The sequence below is a fragment of the Pangasianodon hypophthalmus genome, chromosome 15 (genome assembly GCF_027358585.1).
Source record: "Pangasianodon hypophthalmus isolate fPanHyp1 chromosome 15, fPanHyp1.pri, whole genome shotgun sequence".
NCBI lineage: Eukaryota > Metazoa > Chordata > Actinopteri > Siluriformes > Pangasiidae > Pangasianodon > Pangasianodon hypophthalmus.
In genome coordinates this window covers 3,672,387-3,698,299 of record NC_069724.1, presented here as the reverse complement: position 1 = coordinate 3,698,299, position 25,913 = coordinate 3,672,387, and the positions used below count along the sequence as shown (strand labels likewise).

Here is a 25,913-nt window from a genome sequence, read left to right as displayed (position 1 = left end):
GAAAAGTTCGAAAAGGTTGAAGAAAAAGATAAGATAAAGTGGTTGTACCATAATAAGGCCACACAGACTGTATCACCGGCATGTGCTGTGCGGAGACAGCAAAATCATCATTACACAATCAAAATAAAATAAGGTTTAAATTAAATTTATGGAATGAAATATTATTGGAATAATGTTTGTAATAATGCATGTTTGCTTATCGTCATTTAAGAAGAAGTCTTTAATAGAATACGTTGTTGACATAAAAATGCAAAACAAAAAAAGCAAAAATGTTCAGTGAACAACAAATGAGAATCTAATGTAATCAAATAATTTTAGCAATATATCTCTGCTTAAAATAACACCAATCAGTTGATCAGTGCTCCAGTGTAGCATGACACCATCAGTAGTATTATTTTAGGTCAGTTATACACTGATATGCCTTACAAAAATGATTGCTCTAGGTTCTGTATTCAAGGTGAACTTTGAACTTTGTACATTTGCTCCTTTACATGGATCACTCTAGCTGCCCTTGCACGTGTGTTTGAGCTCAGTGGTACGTTGTGGCCGTGGAGGTACCGAGCCGGGCCTGGACAGAGCCTCTACAGCATGGCAAAAAGGAGACGCAACGGATCCCGTGGCCAGCAGGCTCATGGTCAGCAGAAACGCAGACCTGCAGCTGCTAAGGTAAGTGCAGCTTAGCTATAGGTTAGTTTTGGAGCCAGTTAAATATAGACAGTTAAAAGTGAAAACATATCCAGCTATTAGGGTAAATGTGAAAATATAGACAGATGTTTGGGTAAAAGTCAAAATATATACAGCTGTTTGGGTATAAGTAAAAATATATATACAGCTTTTGGGGTAAAAGTGAAAATATATACAGATGTTTGGGTCAAAGTGAAAATATATACAGCTGTTTGGGTAAAAGTGAAAATATATACAGCTGTTTGGGTATAAGTGAAAATATATATTCAGCTGTTTGGGTAAAAGTGAAAATATATACAGCTGTTTGGGTAAAAGTGAAAATATATACAGCTGTTTGGGTAAAAGTGAAAATATATACAGATGTTTGGGTCAAAGTGAAAATATATACAGCTGTTTGGGTAAAAGTGAAAATATATACAGCTGTTTGGGTATAAGTGAAAATATATATTCAGCTGTTGGGGTAAAAGTGAAAATATATACAGCTGTTTGGGTAAAAGTGAAAATATATACAGCTGTTTGGGTAAAAGTGAAAATAAATACAGATGTTTGAGTAAAAGTCAAAATATATCCAGCTGTTTGGGTAAAAGTGAAAATATATGCAGCTCTTTGGGTAAAAGTGAAAATATATATTCAGCTGTTTGGGTAAAAGTGAAAATATATACAGCTGTTTGGGTAAAAGTATACACAGCTGAGCAAATAGAGGTTTCCCAGGATGGCCCTTTAATTTAAACGAATAAGAATTACTTGCTACACAAATGAACTAAGGAAATGAAGTTTGTTTTAGTTCTAAGCTAACAAGCTTTTAAGCTAGTAAACTAATGTCTCACCTTACTGTGTAGTCAGGAGGATCCAAAAGTTTGAGACCACTCCTGAAAATGAGTCTTATTTTATCCATTATAAAAAATTAATCCAGTATTGTAGGCTGTTCATTTTTATTATTTAAGGATATATCGTGTGAAACGCAGACAACTTGTTCTCATGTTGAAATGAACAAATTTTCTAAATTGCTGTGACATGTAGGATATTTTTATATTAAATGCAACACATGACCCATATGGCCTCTAATACACTGCTAATTGTTGGCAAATAGTCACTATACTCTCCGTAGTGTATGTATCCACGTACACCTGTGTGTGTGTGTGTGTGTGTGTGTGTGAGTGTGTGATTGAGTGAGATATTTGCACATCCACACTGGCAAATACTTGTAATACTCTGATGAGTTACATGGTAGACAACCCACACTGTTTCCCAAACCTTCTTCTGGTTACCCCACTCCGTATTTTTGTCCTCTCTCACCTCTCAACACACCTACACCAAGTACACAGTGTTCTCGAGAGCTTGTTAATGTGTATTGGAAAATGGGACAGAGCAAAATTGTTGATCTATGGATTGGTTTCTGAAATACTATGTCAAGAACATCTCAACTCAAACTAAACTAACTGTCTGCTGTAAAGATTATGTCGTTATTCCTTTCGTCTGTGCTTCATTGGCCACTCTGAGAGTGCACTCCGAACAGCTGATGGTCCAAAGGCCATTGACAACATCACATATCAGTTAGATTGCATGTACATATACTGTTTATTTATTATGCATCTCTGTAGCAATTGTTATTGCAGTTTCTTATCTAAATTCCAGATAGGACAAGAATTATATAAGTCAACACAGGTGGAGCACAGATTATTCTGTATAACGTGTGAATATGGAAATTTGCTTCACTAGCACGTTACGCAAACGAACTACTTGTTCTTCCAGAAGATGAGTCAATTCAAATGATTGACTAGTATGTACAATGAGCTATATTGTCCCATTACACAAATGTATGGTGACGATATTTATATATCATATACATAATGTTGATTATCATAATTGGGATCTTATTTCTCATGGTTTCGTATGTTACATATTGACTGTATGTTACATGTATACTGTAATTTACATAAAAAAAATGAATGAACCTATTTAGACTGATAACTGTTAGATCCTGATTTGTCCTGGAGACATGATTTTAATTTTACTAGCTCTCTGTGTCATCCGTTTTTCACCGATTCCAACTCACCTTCAGATAATCCTATCTCTTGACCTGATCTAAGGCTGTGCTCTCGTGCTCTCTCTGTCTGTCTCTCTTGTAGTGAGTGATATTTTGAGTTTAAACATGTGAGGCCATTGTACTGTGTTATTTTAACACATTTTTTTATTTTTATAGATTTTTAACATGTATTTTTCCAAACATATGATTTTTCTATACTACAAAAATGGTATTTTATAATAATTTTGAATTATTAGCACCTGACAATTACTATTAGGTGAAGCATCCCCTGTAAATAACAAAAGCATCTTCTTAACACTTACATACTCATGCGTCATCTTCCTGATAAAGTTTCAACTGATTCAGACTTCTGAAACTTTTTTAAAATAAAGACCCTGATTGTGCTTAATGGTTCTAAGCCTCTATCACCCCTTTTATGAAGTTCTTTGGTCCTTCCCCATGGTGGTGGAAGAGAAAAGCCTGGATGCATTCTTATATTTATACTCCAGAGAAACAGAACAATTTAAAGTCAACAGTATCAAGTTTTCTGGATCTGAAAGTGGTTTAAAATATTTTTTATGAATGATAGTTTGTTTTGCTTCATATGTTTTTGAAAGAAAATACTATCATTCTTATGAGAATGATTTATGCTGGAGAAAAGTACGTAGTTTATCTAAAACTGGAAACATTCTGTGTAATATTTACATCAAGTCATCTTCCCTGTTCTCTTGCAGGATGCCAATAATTCTTCCTTTGCATGTACAATGAAAATGCGTCTTTGAAATCTATGTATCTTTCTTATAGACTCTAAGGGAACCTGCAATCTTTGCTAAAGATTTAAGCACTGATACTGAAGTCCCCCATGATAAGGTAACTTTAGCCCAGGCCCGGCGTGGCACTCCTGGTAAGACATCCTGCTGTGTTTTCAAATGAAACAAATCAAACTTTCAAATGAAACACTGAAATGTTTAGAGAACACAAGCCTTCTTTATGCTCTTCCACAGCTCACCGGCCTGTGAGGGTCTATGCTGATGGAATTTTTGACCTCTTCCACTCTGGCCATGCCCGTGCTCTTATGCAAGCCAAGAATCTGTTCCCCAACACATGCTTGATTGTTGGAGGTGAGCTTCAGGTGCACAAGTACACTCACAGACACACTGACCATTGAAAAGAAAACATCCATCTTCCACATCTCACATACACCAAGTTGTGTACCTGAGCAGCAGCACTCAGCAAAACTATGACTTGAGACATGTGTTTAAATATTTTATTACAAAAGTGTTAAATGTAGTATAGAGTGAGGAGGACATGAAAGGAAGGAAAAGAATGAAATAGATTTCCTGATTCACTATTTTTTTGATACCAGGCGAGGTTTTACCCCAACCATGATATAGCATGGGGAAGGAGGAGGACCAGCATCGCACTAACTGTGTGTGTGTGTGTGTGTGTGTGTGTGTGTGTGTGTGTGGTGGGGGGGTGTTCGAAGCCCTATGATATCATTAGTAATACTATTACTTACTTGTAATGCATGGTTTGAAGCAGGATGAGGCAAGTGTGTACACTCAGCGTAGGCTTTAATACAATAATTGTAATCATGGTTCCTAGCATGGCTCAAAACACAATATTCATAAACAGTAAGACAAGCAAGAAAAACAGGAAAAAATGCATGACACACTTGGCAACACTTTGCAATGCGAAGTAGAACAAAGGGGAATATATAGGGAAACTATTTAAGACTGTTTAACACAGAACAGGTGAACACAATGGCATAGCCAACCAGTCACAGGACAGGGGCTGAGACAGAACCAAAATCAAAACAGCAGCACATTTCAAAACAAAACTACAGCACGGAGAATTGAGGACAATAGCAAGCAGTGCTTGCTGTGATGGGAACAACACCTAGAGGAGAAATTGAGACATCACTTAAAAATTTTCCATCATGCACCAAGCTTTACCACTTGTATGTGTATGTGTTTCAGTTTGCAGCGACAAGCTAACACACAAGTATAAAGGCTACACGGTAATGACCGAAGCTGAGCGTTATGAAGCTCTCATACACTGCCGCTACGTAGACGAGGTGGTCCGTGATGCCCCGTGGACCATCACACCTGAGTTCCTGAAGAAACACAGGGTCAGTAGAGTGTGACCCAATCATGTTCCACATTAAATTCAAGTCATCACCTCATGAACTCAAGACCCAAAGTCTGCTGGTCTTTAAAAGCATCCTCAAATAAAATGTTCAATGTTCTTTGCTGCAGTTAAGACATTTAATAATATCTTTTTTTATGCAGATTGACTTTGTGGCCCATGATGATATCCCATACACTTCTGCAGGATCAGAAGATGTGTATAAGCATATCAAAGCAGCAGGTAAGTCCAAGCACAACATTGCAGAAAACTTTCTTAATTAGCATAATGTATTATGTGAACTGTAAAGGTGTGTTTTAGGAATGTTTGTTGCAACACAAAGGACAGAAGGCATTTCTACCTCAGACCTCATCACGCGCATCGTCCGCGACTATGACGTCTATGTGCGAAGAAACCTGCAAAGAGGCTACACAGCCCGAGAATTGAACGTTGGGTTTATCAATGTAAGAAGACTGAATTAGGCAGCTAATGCTGTGCTAGATGTTGTTTGCACCATGATTTTCTAGAATTTCTACACCATAATGTGTCACTTCCTGTCTAACATTAAAGGAGAACAAGTATCGTCTGCAGAACCAGGTGGATAAAATGAAAGAGAAGGTGAAAACAGTGGAAGAGAAGTCTAAACACTTAGTGCACCGTGTGGAAGAGAAAAGCCATGACCTCATACTGAAATGGGAAGAGAAATCCCGTGAGTTTATTGGAAACTTCCTGGAGCTCTTTGGCCCTGATGGACCATGGGTGAGTGTGTGAAGCATTCATTACAATCCTGTAGGGAGCAAATTCAGTTTTATGGAAAATAGAAAGAGAATTATTAATCCTATTTTAATCAACTCTGTGCACTCTTTTCCCAAAAGCATATGATCCAGGAGCGGAGCGGCCGTGTGCTGCAGGCTCTATCTCCGTACCAGTCGCCCCACACCTCGCCCAGCAGCAGCCCCACAAGAGGACGCTCTCTCTCACCTCCGGCCCTCTGAACCCTACCACACCTCTGCACCTCCTTCAGCTAAAACACGCTGTGCCAGCAGCAGACAGGAAAAGTGATGATGAGCAAATTTCAATCCTCACATTCTCACACATTCAACTCACATACTCAAGAACTGAAACGCAACACAAATACTTACCAAACCTGTCAAAGCCTGTCTGCTGCATTCCACAGTTCCATTTACTGGCTGATTACAAACTACAGCACTGTATTTGCATGTCTTAAATTTATGCACATTACAGTTTCTATGTATAAGTCTATATGAATAGATAATGATTTGATCTCTATTTCCTGATTTTCTCAGAGACGCCATAAAGCTTACACAAACGATCCCCAGCTTAATTTTGTAACCATTATTTTATTTTGCAATTATTTATTTTATAAAACGGGATAACCCAAATGCATTCTTACACAATATTTAGCTGTAATAAAATGTCAGTGTCTTTCAATGAGCATTTTTATTTACCATTTCTACTCCAATGAAAGACACCAGCACATTGATTTTGTTTGCATTTAATTTAATATGTAATAAATAAAATATTTTAAGAATATCACCATCTTTGTGTATATAGTCTTTATTTATAGCCTATAGTAAATTTTTTTCAGCCAAGTTTGTTAAACTAGCTCTTTATCTACCCGATGTGATCTCTGCAGAAATACTTTCCCAGAATTCCAGTCACCACACATATAACCTATTACAAACTCATATTACAATCCTGTCTACAACCAGGAGTGTTTATATTTGGTGGTATTACCATCCATTATCAATTGTTTAAAATATTAAAATATACAAAAGTGACCTGATACAAAGTTGATGAAAATCTACACCCATTTCTTTCTTAGATAGGATAAAAAAACACACTGTGAAGACAAAACAAATCCACAATTTCTTCAAGTTCTGTTAGCTCTTGTGCTGAAAAATGCCTCCTAACATAACAAGCAATGGTTTCTGCAAGTTCTTTAGCTACAGAAGGAATTTGATTTGGCATTTTATGACTCATTAAGTGCAGTATTTCTTGATAAGGAGATCCATGAGCTGTAAACATCGATTAAAAAATGAATGAATCAGCAGTGTATTAAGTACATCAACAAGTGATTAGCAGGTAGTATGGTGGTGCAGCAGGTAGTGTTGCTGTTTTACAGCTCCAGGGTTCGAGACTGAGCTCAGGTTAGTGTTTGTACGGAGTATCGCATGTTCTTCCTGTGTCCATGTCACTTTCCTCTGGATTCACCAGTTCCCTCCGACCTCCCAAAAACATGCCTTTAGGTGGACTGTCCATAATGTGTGAGTGTGTACATGGTCTCTGGCGATAAACTGGCATCCCATCCAAGCTGTATTCTCACCTTCCCACCCAGTGTTCCAGGGATAAGCTCTGGATCCCCTACCACCCTGATAAAGATACCTGGGATAAAGCAGTTACTGAATGAATGATGATTGAAAAAGGGTGCATGTTTTGGTAGTCTACTGTTAATTTTGACTCTCCAGGTGGCAGTCACTGATACACGGGACGTGTTAGTCTATTATCTTGTTTTGAATGTGGATGCATCCCGAGGGTCGCTGCTGGGGTTGCTCCAGTCATCCGCCTCTGGACCTAACTGGTAATGTCTCCACGCTGACTTGTTGAAGACGGGGAGTCGCTCGAAAGACTCGCTGGACAGAGCCTGTGGATTACAGTTTAGACACTGTCTTAGCATGAGGGTTTCTCTTCTACATAACGTGAACTGATCCTCAAAACGCCAGGATTAGTGTAAATCTGTGTTTAATCATGAATACATAGCTTCTTCTTCTTCTTTTCAGGTACGTACAAAAATACAAATTACAGAATAAATAAATAAATCAATAAATACAAATATTTATTATATAGTTTCACTGCAACTACCTCAGCCTGTCGATGCACAGCATTTCACTGCACATAAAACTGCACATATATGCACTTTATTCCAATTATAGTTCATACTGTTGCTGCCATCTATCTTTTTTTATAAATTCTGGTTTATGTAAATTCTATTTTTATGTCACAGACAGTCGTAAAAAGCATTTCACTGCACATCGTACTGTGTGTTGAGCGTACAGATATTCTAGATTATTTTTTTAGATATTTTGTCTGGGACTATGCTTTATAAAAGTGAGTAACAATAAGGAATAAAAACACAGATTCTACATATATGAAACTCTGATTATTTTCCTGACTATACGCTAAATGTAAATTAAAAAAAAAAAAGCATACAAAACCAAGAACCATGAAGCTTGAATCATGTTTAAATCACACCTTCAGATAGATGACTGCATGAGTTCCTAATCCCTCTACAGAGTAGAGGCATAGGTCTCCCTGGAAGTAGCGTGCATACAGTCTGGAGATCGGCAAACCGTAGCCAAAACCAGCCTGCATTAGGGAAGAGTGTGTTACCATTTCTATCACACATTCTCACAAACATAACAATACACTGCAAGGTGGGCGGGGTTACCAGTGGCGCAGCATTTTGTGAAGGATTCAGCATTGGTTTCGGAGCTGTGGAGTACATATAGTTGAAAAGGCGGTCAATCTTCCTCATGGGTACTCCCCCTCCACAATCACTAATCTGCCAAAGATGGAGAAAAAAGTATACAGCACATAGCATTTTAGAAATGTATAGACAATAAATGAAAAAGATCCACTCTAAGAGACCCCAAACATGTCTTGTTTTACCTTTACAACTGAAAAGCAAAGAAGCATTCGACATTATAAATACTCTATTGTGTGCTGTTGTGGCAATAGCCTTCCTTATGTAACATACTTTTATGGAGAGATCTTCTTTTCCTAGAGTCACTTGAGCTTTCACAGGGGGAAGTCCTTCTGTGTTGTTCTCATGAAGCTCCACTGTAGCTCGCATGGAATTCTACAAATAAAGGCAGTATTTATGAACAGTCGTTACTGCCACTGTCCCAACACAGAGTGACACCAGATCATGTAACCTGAGTGCACTTGCCTTGAAAAGCTCGAAGAGCATGTGGAACAAATGGGATGGCACGTAGACCACCTGGATGGGCTTATCAGGGTTCTTGCCTTGAACGTTTTGCATCACAGTGATACACATGGATAAGTCTTTAAATACTTTCAGTCTTTGAAAGAACTTTGCTTTAAAAAACTTTCTAATTTTTCATAAAAAATGTTACAGATGGAGTACAAATGACACAAATATGTCAAAGATCTGTACTCACTCTTTTTTTTTATCTAACATTTAATATTAAAATTGATAACAATGACTATTATCCTGAATAAGTTTTGTCTGGAATGTTATTTCTTCCTTGATATGTATTTTCTCTATAAACACTTTTATACATCAAAACAGAACAAGAAAAGAGTGGTATAATATCATGCAGTTTTGTTTACTAATAATTTTCTCTATAATAGATATCCTTATATATAGATACAAAAAGACACATACTGTCTCTGACTCTTATACAATATTATACCCATATAACAGATGATTCCATGAGTCATGAGTCCGTTATAGCAATGCCAAGTGTACTGTGGACCAAAAGTTGCTAATTGTAAGCAGACACATTTAAAATTGTTCATGGCTTTGGAATCCAGGCTAAAAATAACGTAAATGCTTGTGTGGCTTTTTAATTTTGGGCCCAGCTAGAAGCTCTTGTACTTATGATATGCCTTTAATGTGCAGTGGTTGGGGAAAAGCAGTCTGGTTTTGACCAAGATTGAGGTTTTCTGCCAATATACTTTGACACCTCTATTTTAAGAAAGCATAAATATATTTTTTACCAGAACTAGCTTAGGCTTACCTAGCCATGGCTGTCTGCCTACAACAATCACATCAGGTAAGGAGTTAGCTTTAAAAAAAAAAAAAAAACAATGGTAAAAACAGGAGATATCTAAAACCTTGCTAGATAAGAGTGAGTTCCTCAGGATTTGGTCAAATTATTGGATAGTTACGTGCTATCGTGGTGTCTGTGAAGCGCCTGCCTTGTCATATTATCAAACCAGAGTACGCTTTACGTACAGACAACAGCAGAGAAAGATGTAAAATGTTTAAATGACCTAATAAAAAGACATTAATAAAAAGAAATTTAGCCAACAAAACTGCCAAGCAAAGAGATGACAAAGAGTGACTTGTGTTTAAATCTTGTCAGCGAATTTTACTTCAGGTGATGAGACAGAGTCTGATGTGGATGATGCTGATAATCAAAGTGAGAAGTCATTTTCCATTGTAAACTTAGAACTCTTTCAAATTTGGCAGCACTAATGCACATTAGGTTATAAATGCCACGGTGGGAGCGGTAGCTTTCGGTGGAATTGGTGTAAAACCCTTATTCACTCATGGGTGTACACAGATTTTAAAATGCCATAAATTTTTCTTCTGGTTGAGATACATGCAAAATGAAAACATATTTTAGTTTTCAGTACTATATATAGTAAAATGTCAAAATGTTAAAATGTGAACGGTTTTCCCAGACCACCACACATAAATGGTCTCAATACGGTTAAGTTGTAGCTGTGTTCTGGCAACAAGATTCAGATAAGGTTATTGTTGTCATTCCACAGCAATATGTGGGCCAAGAGAAATGATAAGTGTGGGCCAGAGCTGGGCTATTACTCATTTGCTCTCAGATATACAAACATTAATAAAATAATATGATAATACATGTAATAATCATATACACTGCAATGTATCACAAACTCACAGTTGAATTCCTGGATGTGCAGATCGGGTGCCATCATGTAATACTGTTCACAAAGCATCTTTGCAGTCACATATGCATCTGAAACAGGAAGAAGACAGTCACGCATGAGAAGCCTGACACTATAACCATAATGTGCACTGAGACTGAAATAATACAGAGGATGTTCATGTTCTAGCGGTTTTAGTTCAGTGCAAGTTCATACCATTCACTACCTCTACCACGTTGCAGGCTGGGTCAATGCCTCCGATGTGCTTGGGATAGCCGTGGTTGATGTCATCACTAAAGAGGAGAGCTGCAGTAGGATGCAGTTAAATCTACTCACTATGTGATATCAAAATCTGACACATTAGAGTACAAGAAATAGCTGCACAATGGCACAAGTACATGTACACTCATCGGCTACTTTATTATGAACATCTGTACACCTGTTCATTCATGTGATTATAGCAATTAGCCAATCATGTGGCAGCAGTGCAATGCATAAAATCATGCAGATACATGTCCAGAGCTTCAAGTAATGTTAACGTCAAACAAAAAATGTAATTTCAGTGACTTTGACTGTGGCATGGTTGTTGGAGCCAGACGTTCTGGTTTAAGTATTTCAGAAACTGCTGATCCCAGGGATTTTCATGCATGACAGTCTCTAGAGTTTACACTGAATGGTGCGAAAAATACAAAAACATCCAGGTAACACCTGGTTGATGAAAGAGGCCAGAGGAGAATGGCCAGACTGGTTCAAGCTGACAGGAAGGCTGTAGTAACTAAAGTAAACACTCTTTACCTTAGAATGCACAACATGACCTTAGAATGCACAACACTTCGAACCTTGAGACTGATAGGCTACAGGAGCACATTTGGTTCCACTCCTCTCAGCCAGGAACAGGAATCTGAGGCTAAGGTGAGCACAGGCTCACTCAAACTGGACAGCTGAAGATTGAAAGCAGGAGCTGAAGATTGGCAAATGACCAGGTGATGTTTGTATCATATTAATATATATGATAACTACATGAATGAGCAGGGGTACATGTATTCCTAATGAAGTGGCCGGATGAGTGATAGGTTTAACCTATACTACATTACGCTACACTAAACGTGTTAATCACATATTAACTTGGTTCATTTCATCCTACTGAAGCAGCATGCAGTTGCCAGCTTCTGTGTATGAAACCACGCACTATGCTGGTTGATGAGCATGCGGAAGGAGATGCGACTGGTGTAGAAACGATCCAGGAAATACTGCACATTGCTGCTGAAGTAAGGGTCGAAACCAAACTTCTCCTTGTACTCGATCACTCCCTGGGCCATAGTGGGAACCACATCATTGTGTCTCTTCCGGATCTGGATAAGGACGTCTAAGAAACTGACAGTTTGAACACGTAAGATAAAAAAACCAGGATACATTTGAAGGCTTTCTATTATCCTGGTATATCTAAGTATTAACGCAAACTCAATGTTGACTGGGCTAAAATGTGCCAATCAGCTTCGAGAAAAGGCTTTAAAGCATGTAGTTATACAAACTGGGCGCTTGTCAAAACAACAAGATCTCACAAGCACAAAGGTGTCAGTTCCAGTGCATGTCAAACCCAGCAACAAACTCAGAAACTTGTATATCTGAATTGTGTGCATATTAGCATATGTGTGAACTGTTTTTAATTTAGTACAACTGATAAAGTGGCAAAACTTTTAAACACAAATTCAATTGTTAAGATAACCCTAACCCCAAGGGATCAGCATAAAATAAAAACCTTTCTCTGTAGTCTTATGAACTTACAAAGGCTCTAACAAATCATATGTGATTTTTTTTGTTACCAAAATATATGACTTTAAAATATATAGTCCCCTTCGTGGATTGAGATCTTATCGTGGTATATGGGCTTGTGTACTTTGGTGGACCTCAGGGCTCTGTCACTGAGAGCTAAATACTCCCTGTGTGGCAGGTATGAGGGAGAAGGTGAGACAAAAGAGCAATCATAAAGACCCCAATTAAAGCTGTAAAAAAGAGTACCCTGCCCAGATTAGGGTTACTGGGGACCAGGCCTTGGGGTGATGCCTGCATGAAAGCATCTGGTGACTAGGCTTTCCGCATAACCTGATCAGCAAGACGGTTGGGGATCAGTCAGGCAGCAAACATGTGATAGATAGTATTAGACAGACTAGAACGTTGCAATGGAGCATGTAATGTCACTTCGCTGTCAAGGAAAGAGCCTGAGGTAATCTGTAAGGTGGGAAAGTATGGGCTAGCTATAGTCAGCCAATAGGAGCTGGAATCTATGCCCCGGGATAGAGAAGTTTTGGGAGACCTACTCACCCAGGCGCCACTGTAACCCCCACCAGGAAAAGTCAACAGAAAATGTAATATTTTATTACAAGCATTGTACTGAAAATCTTTGTTTTTTTCCAAACAGTAATACTCACTCTTTAAGGGTGCGAGGATCCTCTGGGTTCCGGTTCTCATAATCCAACAGCTCCTCAAAGCTCTGACTGTACCTGAGAGATCAAACGAACCATTTTTAACCTGACAGCTTTACAGACATATTAAAGGTATTTCACTATAAAATAAAAATAGCACTGGATTATACTATGCTCACAAAAGCATGCACAAGAACAAGAACCTCACAGGTATCGTCTATGGCCTTCTAGAGACACACAGATGATATTTCGCCTGTACACATGCAACTTATGATAATAATCTTATAATCTCAGCATCTTCACTTCCTGTGGAGAATGAGGAGAGCAGACCTCAACCTTCCACCTTCTACAGGGGAGAGTAGAATGACAGTAAATACCCACTTGACCTAAAATAAATTTGGGCTATGCCCTAGACAAGCATTGCCACATCACCATGACCTTCAGCTGAATGTTGAACACAACTCTAGTACTAGCTCTAGACTGAAAGCTCTGTAAACTAGTACTCCTCTCTAGGTGGCGCCCAAGGAATTCCCTATTGTCTATTCCAAGTAGGCACCTGATATAAACCCTACATGGTATATTTTCAGGTTCAGATTGTATCTACTAGAATTTCTGGTCCAATATCAGGAATATTGTAAAAATCTATCAATTCATTGGGATTCAAAACTCATCTCCAGACAACAGGGCAAACGCTTTTCTATTGCGCTATTCAAGTGTACTTCTGAGCCATTGTGAGCTTGTTGACAGTAGGGGAACATGGGACCACACTTATCATCACCCCGCCCTCATTAAGCCCCACCTCTCACCAGCTCTGGACCAGCTGGACAGATGGCTGATTTAACAGCTTGCCAGGCAAAAGAGTGACTTCTCTCATGGTATTAGCCAAACGAACAGGCAGCTCTTTCCTCAGGAACATATAGGAGGTCTTTTCACAAGCATTCTCTCTACCTGAACAAGAGAAAGAATGCATGTAGGTTATAGTAATTTCCTCAAATTACACTTCATGGTCTGTGCATCTGTCCCTGTGCTGCCCGTCTGTTTCCCCTCAAAGGTCAGTGCCCAGTGATCTTGCCAGGAAAGTGTTCCACATTAAATGTTGGTATCAGCATGCACTTTTACTATCTTTAGTTGAGTCACCGGCCAAGATCACATACAGAGAAAGTATTTAGATTAAAAACAATATCATTTTCATGTAAACCCTAACATCAGTAGGATGGTAAATGTTTTGAAAGTATATTCTATACAGGTATATTAGACTTTATTTTTATTATAAACAGATACAGTGAACAAGACCTATAATTCTACAGTCTTATATGACTCTTCAGCTGAACATGCAACTAGTGATTTCTCTACTAATGTAGTTTTCATTAAAGAAGGCCTCTATCACGGTGTGTTAGAACTGAAAGGAAATAAGAAACTATGCAGAGAAACAACGACAGGAATGGACTTGATAACTCCTCCATGTGGTAACTTGTACGTTACGTAAATTAAACACCATTACTTGGCAAAAGCTTAAAGGCGCAATGGTAGCATGCACTGGAAAAACAAAAATGCTGTATTTTACAGGTTAATGACATGCAAACTTTGGCTCCTTGTTACGGGGAGTTTAGGAACAGTTTGGGAACTGTTGTGAAGCATGTGTGCTAGCTTATCCTTGCAAAAAATGAAGCATACTTAAGTGCATAAATAGAGTACAAGTATGTACAGAATATTAAAAGTACATTTTTCATACCCAAAATATACACGTCCTAAAATATACTTTTATTGAAAGGTAATATCTTTTAAATTATACTTCCGTATGCTGTAAGGAACTACACTTGAAAAAACATATTGCTTAGTACACTGAAACTTACTTAACCAAAAATATATTACTTGCCATGCCATTGTTATTTAAGCGTATTATTTAAATTATATAAAAAGGCAATCTTTATGTTTTAGTATATGAAAGATGTACACTAAAGTGTATTTAGCTGCAGTATAAGCAGCATTTAAGCTTATGCATACTGTATAAGTACACGCATTAGTATATTTACAATATAATTCAAGTATAATAACAATAGTATCAACAAATTACATGTTTAAATCTTTTGGAGTGCAATTTAAGTTGGTAAAAAAAAAAAAAACACAACCAAATGCATTTAGATATGATTAGATATAATTATAGCAGAGATTCTCAAACTTTTTTTCTGCCAGAGACAAAGCAAAAGTATTTTCACACAGATTTTAAGAAAAAGAGGAAAAATCTGTATCCCCATATTATCTTATATGAGCCATTAGAGCTTTTTTTTAATTCCTGAACTTTACATTCAACCTGATATAGAAACACTGTGTCATACTATCAACACTTCCTGGTGTAAGTAAAATTGCAGTTGGATTAAAGTTAACATTACTTGTTTTTTTTTTTTACCCCCTTTTCATTTCAAGGGACCAGTTAGTTAGGCTTACAACTATGATAATGGCTATGATAATAAAGGCTTACAGCTAAATAATAACCAAAACAACTAGTGATACTAGTTGATCTCAACATCATATTATGGTCATAAAGCATCATATAATAAAGCAACCCCACTTTATGATGTCAAATGTCACACACAACCCACCAGACCAAAATGCAATCATTTTAATAACATTGTAAGTGTATCAGTAAACTTAAACCTGTATGTCTGACTCTGCTCTTTCCAAAGCCTGCATTACACTGCCTACATGAGCTGTGCGTAAAAGCAGCTCCCCATATGGAGCAGGACTCCACAGAATTTATATAAAGTATAATAAGAGTACAATCTACACCACTTTAAACCCACTGATCTTAAAGCTGATCTGCACCACTCTTAGTATCTCTGTCGGTTTGGTTTAAGTCGGGACCAACCTGTGCGTCTTAGGCTACTCACCGAAATCCAAAAACTGCTTGATGGACATCGGAGAAGGCGAGAATCGGGAATAATACTCTATTTTGTGCGTGACATCTTTCATTAAGACGTTCAACAGCTTCATGGCTGCCAAATGAACCGCGTACAGGATATCAGCAATCTGCACATTCAGTCATTAAAAATCACATGTGTCACTTTCTGTTTCCATCTCACCTGCTTACTTTATCATAGACTTATTTCACTCAGGCGAGCTCGAGTTAATCCTTTACGCGTGATATGACAGGGTGACGCAGCTGGCCAGAGGTGGCGCTCTTCTCCAAACAGCAGCAACATCCACACTACTTGAAGAACTACACGACCTTGGGAAATCAACTTGGCACTGGCACCTTGTATTCTGTACTCTCAGTCACAAGGGTTCTGTACTTTTCCTTGGGGTGGCACCCTCAAGGGTAAGGCTGTAGGACTCCAGTCTCCGGGTCTCAACACGTTTTCTGTATTGACTTGGACTTGTCTCGGATTTATTTGCATCTGCACTTGGACTTGAATCCGTCTTGGGCAGTGGTCTCGGTCTTGACTGAGAGTTTGTGAAAAATAATGTTGTCCTTTCTTGTCATGAGCACAAAGTTTGATTCTTTCTTCTACAAAAAAAAAAATAAATAAAAAATAAAAAATAATAATTATTGGTGCAATGCATGACTGAAGCCAATCAGCTGAAGTAAAGGCTTGGCCTCAAAAATGATTTGATGGTTATTGACCTTGAACGTCGATCTTGACTAGTCCTGGCCTTGGACTTGACAATGGCAGTCTTGACTACAGCCTTACTCAAGGGTGCATCTTTTGTACCTTTGGTGTGTATCTATTACACGGTAATGTGAATATAGTTTGTAATTGGACCTTAAGGGCCGCTCTTATCACCCTTACTTAGCTATTAGAACAATATGTTAAAGGTTAGAAGAAGAATTTACATTTCCCACAATATCGTTTCACCCTTTGTCATCTCAATTATTTTACAATAATTTATTATTTTACAAAATGAACCTTGTTTTATCTCATCTCAGGAACATTTTAGCACTGCCTTGTTGGTAAATGTTTAGTGGAACACAAATGCGTGCACGGACACACACACACACACACACACACACACACACACAGAGAGAGAGAGAGAGAGAGATTTGAATTCCTACAATTTCCTATGAAAGTCATATTATTGAGGTAAACTGTGATAAATTTTACATATATGGCTCCTATTTAAAAAAATACACAAGTACATAAAAACAGTCATGTCAAAATTTTAGGATAAACTTTTCTGCATCTTTCATTCTGCATAGAGAATGTAAATGTAATGCAATGTCTTGATAAGAGAAATGACTTGGGCTTCAGACATGATGGGTCCAAAGCTAGAGAGTGTTCGACAAGAAATTTTTATCAAGATCGTACGCTAGTAGCAAAATGTTTGATGAAATTGTCTTTCTGAAGAGATAAAACTATTGTCTGTTTAGTACACAAAGAAAGAAATGTGTTAATGGCAACATCTTAGGGATGCATTTCATGGCAATCTGTGTTGAATTCTGTGCTTATGGTGGTAAGGAGAGTACAGAATCTTGAGAATATGCCCTCTGAATTAGTAAAAAAGAAGCCAAATTTCACTAGTATGGTACTCGCTGGTTAATATTTAGTGCCAACAACTCTGAGATTGTGAGTCCAATTCTCAGAGACTGCTTTTGGCCATTTGGCCATGATTCGACCTTTGAGCAAGGTCTTTAGCCCTCAGTGTGCTGGGACTGGATTCTTCATCACTTGTAAATCACTTTGGATTAATGCATGTGCCAAATAAATAAATAAATATAAAGCAAAACCCAGAAGGATTTGAAATACCTGGGTGGCAACAACTAGTCCCAGTACTCCTGCTAAGGAAGACAGAATCGATATTGTCTGTAGTTGCATAGTTTGTTTGAATCTAAAGTATGTTTCATAAAAAATTTGTGATTTTTATCATATTTTGGATTTAATGGAATTGTGCCAGAAGCAAGATGTCTGTTAGAAAATGGAAAAAACTGTAATAGATGCGGAGGTGGTGAGAGTAACAGAGTCTTCTCCACTCTGTATGTTATTTTTATTATATCTATATACTATATATACACCATACATGAAGTGATATATGAAATACTGAAATACAAAAACACAAATATAAAAGGCACAGTATTATAAATATATTCTTCCATGTCAGGCAGCATGCTCCACGTCTAAGGTAGGTTTTAAGCTGAGCTTAGCATCCAGGTTATTTTCACTCTCATAGGGCTTCAGCTTGACAGGCTCATACGAACGTCTATACAGCGTCCACGTCACCAGCGTGATGATGAACATCTCCACAATCATTAACTGCTCAGTAAGCACTACATAGAAACAGAGTTTGTGACGTTAGACCCGTTCAACACATAGAGCATAACTACAACCAAACATCAGCAGTGTAAGTGCAGAATACATTTCTCATAGTCTGCACTACAACATCCCAATTGATTTTAATTTAACACTAGATTTTACTATAGAAACAATACAACAGACGTGAACGAAAGACATGTTGTTCTTTAATAAATAAACCATTGTAAACACTGCCAAATTGCTGACACATGAAAGGAGAAAAACACTTTGGAGCATTCTGTTACAGGAAAATAACCAACTTCAGGGTGGCAACAGATCACACCACTATATCATTGATTATTTTCCTATAACAGCACACCCCATCATGTTGCATACGTGACTTAGTATATAATAATTCTAATTTAACAAACTTTACATTTGAATATACAGTATAATATAATCAATAAAGTAAATTCCTCATCATTTTGCCATATGGGCTTTTACCGTTATTATTTATCTCTTCTAATAAAAATAATAAAGTCAACAAGAGAAATACTCACTAGCTCCTCGGGCTACAGATGAGTAGGGTGGCGAACAGGCAATTATTCCATTAAGGGACAGGATATTAATAATGGCTGACTGCAACTGACTCAGGACCAGGACCAGCTAAATGCACATGTACATGACAACTTATATATCTCACACAGGAAAAATAGCAAAAATATTTTGAGACAAATTAAGACTAGTATTAAAATATTCACAGTATGATAACCCTACAATCCCATATCACATGTACAGGTGTACTACATATATGTTTATGACTCCACAGAGAAGATGGGAGGAAATGATGCATCACTACAGTAGCAGTGACGTGTTGTAAATTATCTGCTTAAAACTGATAAGTGATAATGTTCATTTCTTATCATGGTATACAGCCATACCCCTAGTTAAGACCCCACTGATAAGGTTACTACAACATTTACGTATAGAATTCCTTCCAGATAAACTTTAAAGAAGGCAATACCCAGACCGCCTGTGCAAGTCACTGTCACTGAGTAGGCAGTACACGCACTCACCTGATACATGGCGTACTTAGGGATGATCTTGATGCTGCGCAGTGTGTTCCGTATGTGCATGAACATGATGCCTACCGGCCACAAGGAAATAATAGTCAGGACTCCTACGAATGGGTTTATCCAGATAGCAGCTCCTGTTATCGTCACCTGTGTACAAATATAGACAAGGACAGACAAGTAAACATACATACAATGTACATACATATATAATACATACTGTACATTATAGAGTGTCAGTTAATGTTCACAACAAACATCAGAATGGCAAAATAAATGTGATCTCAGTCACTTTGATCATGGCATGGATGTTGGTGCCAAACAGGCTAGTATGAGTATTTCAGAAACCGCTGAACTCCTTAGAAATCACATATGACAGTCTCTAGGGTTTACACAGAATGGTGTGGAAAAACAAAAAACATCCAGAAATGGCTGACAAGAAAGCTACTTTAATTCAAATAACTACTCTGTGTGCATTTTGAGATGCTTTTCTGCTCACCACGGTTATAAAGAGTAATTATTTGAGTTACAGTAGCCTTCCTGTCTGCTCAAACCAATCTGCTCATTCTCCTATGACCTGCCTCTGAAAATTTACCACCAATGCTCACTCCAAATTCATTCTTTTTGCAATAATATTATCTGTAACAAAGTATTTCTTCAAATACACCAGCTATTGCTTGACTTGTCCAGCAGTAAGCTAACGAGAGACATTAGACATTGTCACTGGTAAATCCGGTGGCTGTGATGCCATGCAACAAGCTCTTGATATGCTTTTGCACAATGTCATCCATCTTGTTATATGATAGTCACTTGGAATCTCATACTTGAGCTTGAACTCATTAAGAAGACCAGAATCCTTAATTGTAAATCACAAACCACTCACTCAAGCAACAGACAATTCGAACATGAGTCCGGTTGGAAATAGAGAATTTTGGTATAAACCCTAAATGCAAAATCTCACGTATATGCGAGTGATTTTCATTGTATGTCTGAACTGGGTAATGACTTTACATACATCAGAAGGACTGAAGATTCCATTGGTCCATAAAACAATACAGAAAATAGAGAAGACTGTCTTCATAATGGCATATTGCAGTGATCCCAGCTTTAGCAGGAACAGCATACGCCTAAACAAAGTTAGTGGTGTTAGTGTCTCATAGAAATATGTACCATCTCACAACTCTGTTATAGCATCATTCATGGTTTTAAGGATCAATACTGTACTTCTTATGCACCATCAACAAGAGATTTATGTAAATATGTGACTTCTTGTTGAGTTTTAAGCAGCTGAATCAGACATTCAGACAGAACTGGCTCTTTGTGAACACCAGATTGAGTTTACCGTGTGATGGGCACTCGGGGGAGGCAGGGGCAGCAACAGCAGCACGGTCCCGTGCTGATCCTGATCGTCTTGTTCTCTGAGTACTTCAGAAAAGCCTCGTCACCACCACACTCCTCCAGCATGAGGATCAGAAACTTGTAGATCACAACTGCAAAATATCTACACACAGAACATATGTCAGTACACCCACTGTAATATTTAACAATGAACTATCATCTGCATAGTCCACTACAAACAATAAATCATAATGACCCCCTGTAACAGACATTAGATATTAAATTCTACAGGTCAATGACCTCTTTTCTTGGGATTCACAGTGAGTGTCTTACGAGTTAGAGGTCATATCTGTGAACATAGTGCTTCTTGGGATCCACATTCCGAGACATGACATAGTAGCAATGATCTGCAAGTGACAGGAATCATGTCATGCCATATCACTGTACGACTTACAGATGATTATGTATTAGGTTATTGTAAAAACAAGCAAAAAAACAATCTTACTGGTGCAGCACCGTTGACCCATATGATTGTGGTTTTCTTTGGGTAGGACACGTGTTTGAAGATATACACACATTCCTCCAAATACAACAATAGAGATACACTAGCCATGAATGTCATGATGGAGTATAGAGCAATCCCAAACACATCCAGCTCTGTGAGAAATGGGCAATCATTTATTTATTCATATAAATAGAATGAATTAGATTAACTAAAATTTCAAAATAATGCATGATCAATTCCCCTGGCCAAGAACTTTTTAGAAAATTATAGACAGCAATGGACTTAATGCGATCCCAAAATAGGGCTGAAAGAGGCATGTACTATAAATCATCCATTTAAAATACTGTCAAATTGTGACTTCCAAAAAGGAATGCAAGAAACCCGAAGTTAATTTTGTGTCCTGTCTTATTAGAGAACGAAAAAAAATGCATTTCTGCCCTCTTATTGCCATACTTTTTTAGTTAACCAAAATCGTGCATTATTTTTTATATAATTGTGTATAATTGTGTATCATATACATAGACTACATATACATTATGAATTTGCAACATGCATCTTTAATTCATTCTTAAGCATTATTTAATATTAAATATTCTCTACAGCTACAGTATGTCTGACCTGTAGGCATGGTGGAAAAGCTTATTTAAAAATTAAACAGCTGATAATTAAAAATTAATCTAGATTTCATCACATGAATGTATATGTAGTCTGACTGATCAAAACTTATTGACCATCCATTTCAAAACTACCCTCTAATCACTTAGAATTAAATAGAAGAAAATACTTACGGCCAATAACGTCCATAGCCAGAGGTGGCTCAGCTAGACATCTGGGATCGATAGTTTCATTCAGATCATCCATTATGAATATTGAAAATCATACAACACTCTGAGAAAACAAAACAGCTCCCAGTAATGGTTTTCCCAAAATTCTAGGACCCAGCTAACAGGTTCAAGTATGGAAGATGAAATCTTCTGCAACTAAGAATAAATACAGTGCGTCATTTGCACATGTGGTGAAAAAATGCTCTCAACTCCTGTGATAGCTGACCAAATAAAATCTCAAGAAGCTCCTCCTCATCTGTTTCCTGGTGTGAATGTGTGCCCCAATAAAACACAAAAGCCAATGTATATGTGATGGAGTGTGACAAGGGCTCATTTAAATGCAATCTAAATATCTAAATTGCTACCAGAAATCATCACTATTTAGGTTTTGTCTGTTTAGTTTTAAGTTATATTCTTACTAGTTACAATGTAGGCGTCCTTAAGTCTCTTGGTTAATATGTCAGGCAGGTGAGTCATCACATAGTTAAAGCAGTGAACTTTGAAAGGGAAACTGATTTGCTGAAAAGCCAGTGGCAGTAAAGGCCTCATATCATAAAGGCATAGATGGTGGATTTACTGAATGCTACCATTCTGCATCTTATACAGATGGTGAAATGGAGTTTCTCCTTGATGGTTCTGATAAACCCAAGGCTATGTTTCAAAGAAAACATCAGCCTGTGCTAGTTTTTCATCATTCTCCTTGACCAGGATAGTCAGTTTCTGTTTGTCTTAGCTATACAAACATGAACTGACTGTATAGGAGACTTTGATTTTTATAAACACTGGATTCATTGCAAATGACTATATATATATATATATATATATATATATATATATATATATATATATATATATATATATATGTGTAATAACACATACAAAATAAATAACACATAAATAACACATAAAAGTCATAAAAGTCTTTTTCTTAAATCATGAATGGAAATATGGATGCACACTCAAACGAGGATAAATGTAATTAGATCACTATATAAACTCATTAGGTTTGCCAGCCAACATGGTAGTTTGCTCCTTCCTCACAACAAGCTTTAGTACATGGTTTTAAGGTCATTCACCTTGGCACTCCTCTAAAGTAGCATGTTATATTTCTAACACATTGCTGTGCACCAGAAAAAAATGACACCCTTACTATGCATAGACTTTAAAGATAACTAAAGAATGCAACATAGTAAAAGGAGGCAGTTGATTTCAAAAGTAGACAAAGGTCAATGTCATACCCATTACCCCACCTCTCATTTTGGTCTACAAAGTAAAGATATATAAGAATGATAAATTTATATCAGAATTTATTCAAGTATGCTGACTGTCTTGTTGATGGTCCCACATGTCTCTCCCTTGCTTCGGTATAATCTCACCTGGATACTGTAGACTTGTACGTAAGAACTGCTGCTATGATCATAAAGCTTATGACACTCATGCTGAACAATCTTTCAACACACTTTTCAGCATGGTTTGACTTAAGAGTAACAATATATATTCCCACTATTGTGTCACCTATAAAAGGTTCAGTTCTGAGTCTGGTTCCTCTCAATGTTTCGTTCTCATGTCATCTTTTTCCTTGCCATTGTTGCCTCTGTCTTGCTCATTAGGGACCTAAATATAAATTTACAGCCTAATTTCTGTACAGCTGCATTATGACAATTTTTAAAAGTGTTAAAATTGAATTGTACTGAATAGTAAATAGAATAGGTGGTACAACCAGTAGGGTTGCTGTCTCACAGCTCCAGAGTCCCTGGTTTGATCCTGAGGTCAAATTACTGTTTGTGTGGAGTTTGGGATGGTTTCCTCAGGTTTCCTTTGGGTTCTCCACTTTCCTTCCACCTCCCAAAAACATCATTAGGTAGATTGGCGAAGATAAATTGCCCTTAGCGTGAATGTGTGTGCATGGTACCCAGTGATGGACTGGCATCCCATCCAGGGTGTATTCCCACCTCATACCCAGTATTCCCGGGATAGGCTCTGGTGGATCCGGATCCAACAGACTTTTCCATTTGACATTTCCCCACTTTGATCAAATTCTTTATTGTGCCAAGCTGGCTTGAGTCCACCACAGTTTGGTGATGAGTCTGCAGAAAAACAGCTGATTCAACTCAGTGATTACTTACCAAGATTAGCAAGTGGGCTAGTGCACAAAAATCAACCAGCTGTGCTGAACTCCAGTCCTCTAGGGCTGGAAGTGATTATTCTAGTTTAAGGAATTAGGTGCAGTCCTATATATCGTAAGAACTTTATCATTGTGTGGGATAAGATTGAAGAATGCAGTATGAATTTCTTCATGGAAATATGAATCTACAATGCTAAGTTGATTAGATAGCTGGCCTCAATTTTCATGATATTGATTAACCCTTAATGTTTGCTTTAGAGAATACCGCCTGAATATGCTGATGTAGCTTTGGTAATTATGCTGGTAGGAATCTGACATTTGGACAGAATCTGATCTTGCGAAAATAAAATGTCTACGTATAATGGCGGTCATCAACATTAAGGTCTCTGACCCCACAATGAACCAGAATACATTGTACATGTACCAAGCTCCTCCAATGAAATTTTTCAGTGGATGTTAATGGTTGTCTAGAATGTCTTTATCACTTTGTTTTTATTACATTAGTTATTTATTACCACAGAGTTGTGAATGCACATATAAGGCTTCTTCCTTTCCTGGCATGACAAAAAAAAAATAATTTCTACTAGCTAAAATTGTTGAGGACCAAAATCATTCTTGTTTTGTTCAGTATTAAATATTAAATGTTAAATCTCACTGTTTTTACTGTAGACTGTTCAACCATACAAAATAAACTTAGATATTTAAATTATGTTTTAGTTATATAATGGGTCAGAATAAACTAATTGCTATATTAACCTAGAGTTTGAGGTGATGGCATCATTGAAAAACTTGCCATAAAACCTGCCATGTTTAGCTGCCATAATGTGTAGAGGCAAATCCAGACATCATTTTAAGACATGCTTGTTAGTCTCCGGTCAAATGGTGCATGATTCATTAATATAAATAACTTTGCATGAATGTTTGAAGTTCACTATAGTAGAACGGTATGAATCACCACTCAGGCTTGTAACTGCAAAAGTGCAGTTAAAGTAGCTTTTTATGAGTTTTACACACTCTGACAGAGGAAATAAAAGACACGCTTTCATGGAGGCATCCATGTTTTTTTCCATTTTGCATGTCGAATGTGCTGAGGTGGGAAATGACATTATTGCAACTTGCAAATTACCACTTACAAGGCACCAAAAAATGCAGCATTGGTTCCAGTGGAGGGAAACGGGCTACCTGCACAAACACTTCTGCATTATAACCATAACAGCACTTCTGCTTCCACTACAATGCCAATGGTGCTTTATTACAACCGGTGTCTGCAGGAGTTCCCAAAAATGAATGTCAGTGACATTCATCATATATGTAAGAACACTTTTAATTAATCTAAACCGTTGCTTGTGGAGAGCGAGAGGTATTATCAAGGACACATCCATCCCCACCATGGACTGTTTCTGCGTCTGCCATCAGGAAGACGCTACAGAAGTCTGCGTTGTCGCACAAAAAGACTCATGAACAGCTTTTTCCCTTCAGCTGTACTAATGCTGAGCTCAGCTTCTAACCATTAACTGCCAGCCTTCACCTAATAAATGAATATTAGCATTAGACACTACTGTTATCTGCAATTATTTGCAAGCAATTGCACTTTACTGCATTATCTGTCATTATTATTATTATTTATATCAGACTGTTATTTGCACATTACTACTATTTGTACATCTGCATTTTATCCACTGTATTTATCCACTGCATTATAGTGCATGCATCATGCCACTTTACATGCCACAGTACATTACCACTACCTGTATGCACTGTTAATCTCAACTAACTGCACCATAATTCTTATTTATTCCATTTAACTTAATTTCCATTTGCATTATTGGTTATGCATCATATTGTTTATCTGTATACTGTTAACTTATTGCACCATAACCTTGTTACCTCATT

General features: G+C 37.5%; 3 protein-coding genes across 6 annotated transcripts; 1 reads left to right on the top strand and 2 right to left on the bottom strand.

Annotated features, from left to right (window-relative positions):
- Positions 1–505: 505 nt before the first annotated feature.
- Positions 506–6,394, top strand: pcyt1bb (phosphate cytidylyltransferase 1B, choline b). Its single transcript, XM_026938820.3, has 8 exons — positions 506–666; positions 3,515–3,614; positions 3,715–3,831; positions 4,690–4,841; positions 5,002–5,080; positions 5,159–5,301; positions 5,408–5,596; positions 5,713–6,394. Exons 1-8 carry the CDS (start codon positions 589–591, stop codon positions 5,830–5,832), a joined length of 978 nt encoding a protein of 325 aa, XP_026794621.1. The 5' UTR covers positions 506–588; the 3' UTR covers positions 5,833–6,394.
- Positions 6,338–16,163, bottom strand: pdk3b (pyruvate dehydrogenase kinase, isozyme 3b). 4 transcript variants are annotated; one of them, XM_026938818.3, is made up of 12 exons: positions 16,011–16,163; positions 15,819–15,923; positions 13,737–13,878; positions 12,937–13,008; positions 11,697–11,881; positions 10,724–10,813; positions 10,522–10,599; positions 8,808–8,884; positions 8,616–8,717; positions 8,307–8,420; positions 8,111–8,224; positions 6,338–7,502 (listed from the first exon to the last, which is right to left on the bottom strand). In XM_026938818.3, the coding sequence occupies exons 2-12, from the start codon at positions 15,919–15,921 to the stop codon at positions 7,362–7,364; spliced, it is 1,218 nt and encodes a 405-aa protein (XP_026794619.1). In that variant the 5' UTR covers positions 15,922–15,923; positions 16,011–16,163; the 3' UTR covers positions 6,338–7,361. The 4 variants fall into 4 exon arrangements, with proteins under 4 accessions (XP_026794619.1, XP_026794620.1, XP_053096318.1 ...); XM_026938819.3 differs by having other exon boundaries at positions 16,019–16,037; XM_053240343.1 differs by lacking the exon at positions 15,819–15,923 and having other exon boundaries at positions 16,011–16,148.
- Positions 16,164–17,852: 1,689 nt separating this feature from the next.
- On the bottom strand, positions 17,853–22,341 carry LOC113541708 (organic solute transporter subunit alpha). The gene is made up of 8 exons (XM_026938838.3): positions 21,860–22,341; positions 21,072–21,223; positions 20,900–20,973; positions 20,571–20,729; positions 20,244–20,355; positions 19,232–19,378; positions 18,716–18,821; positions 17,853–18,190 (listed from the first exon to the last, which is right to left on the bottom strand). Exons 1-8 carry the CDS (start codon positions 21,930–21,932, stop codon positions 18,021–18,023), a joined length of 993 nt encoding a protein of 330 aa, XP_026794639.1. The 5' UTR covers positions 21,933–22,341; the 3' UTR covers positions 17,853–18,020.
- Between the last annotated feature and the right edge of the window lie 3,572 nt (positions 22,342–25,913).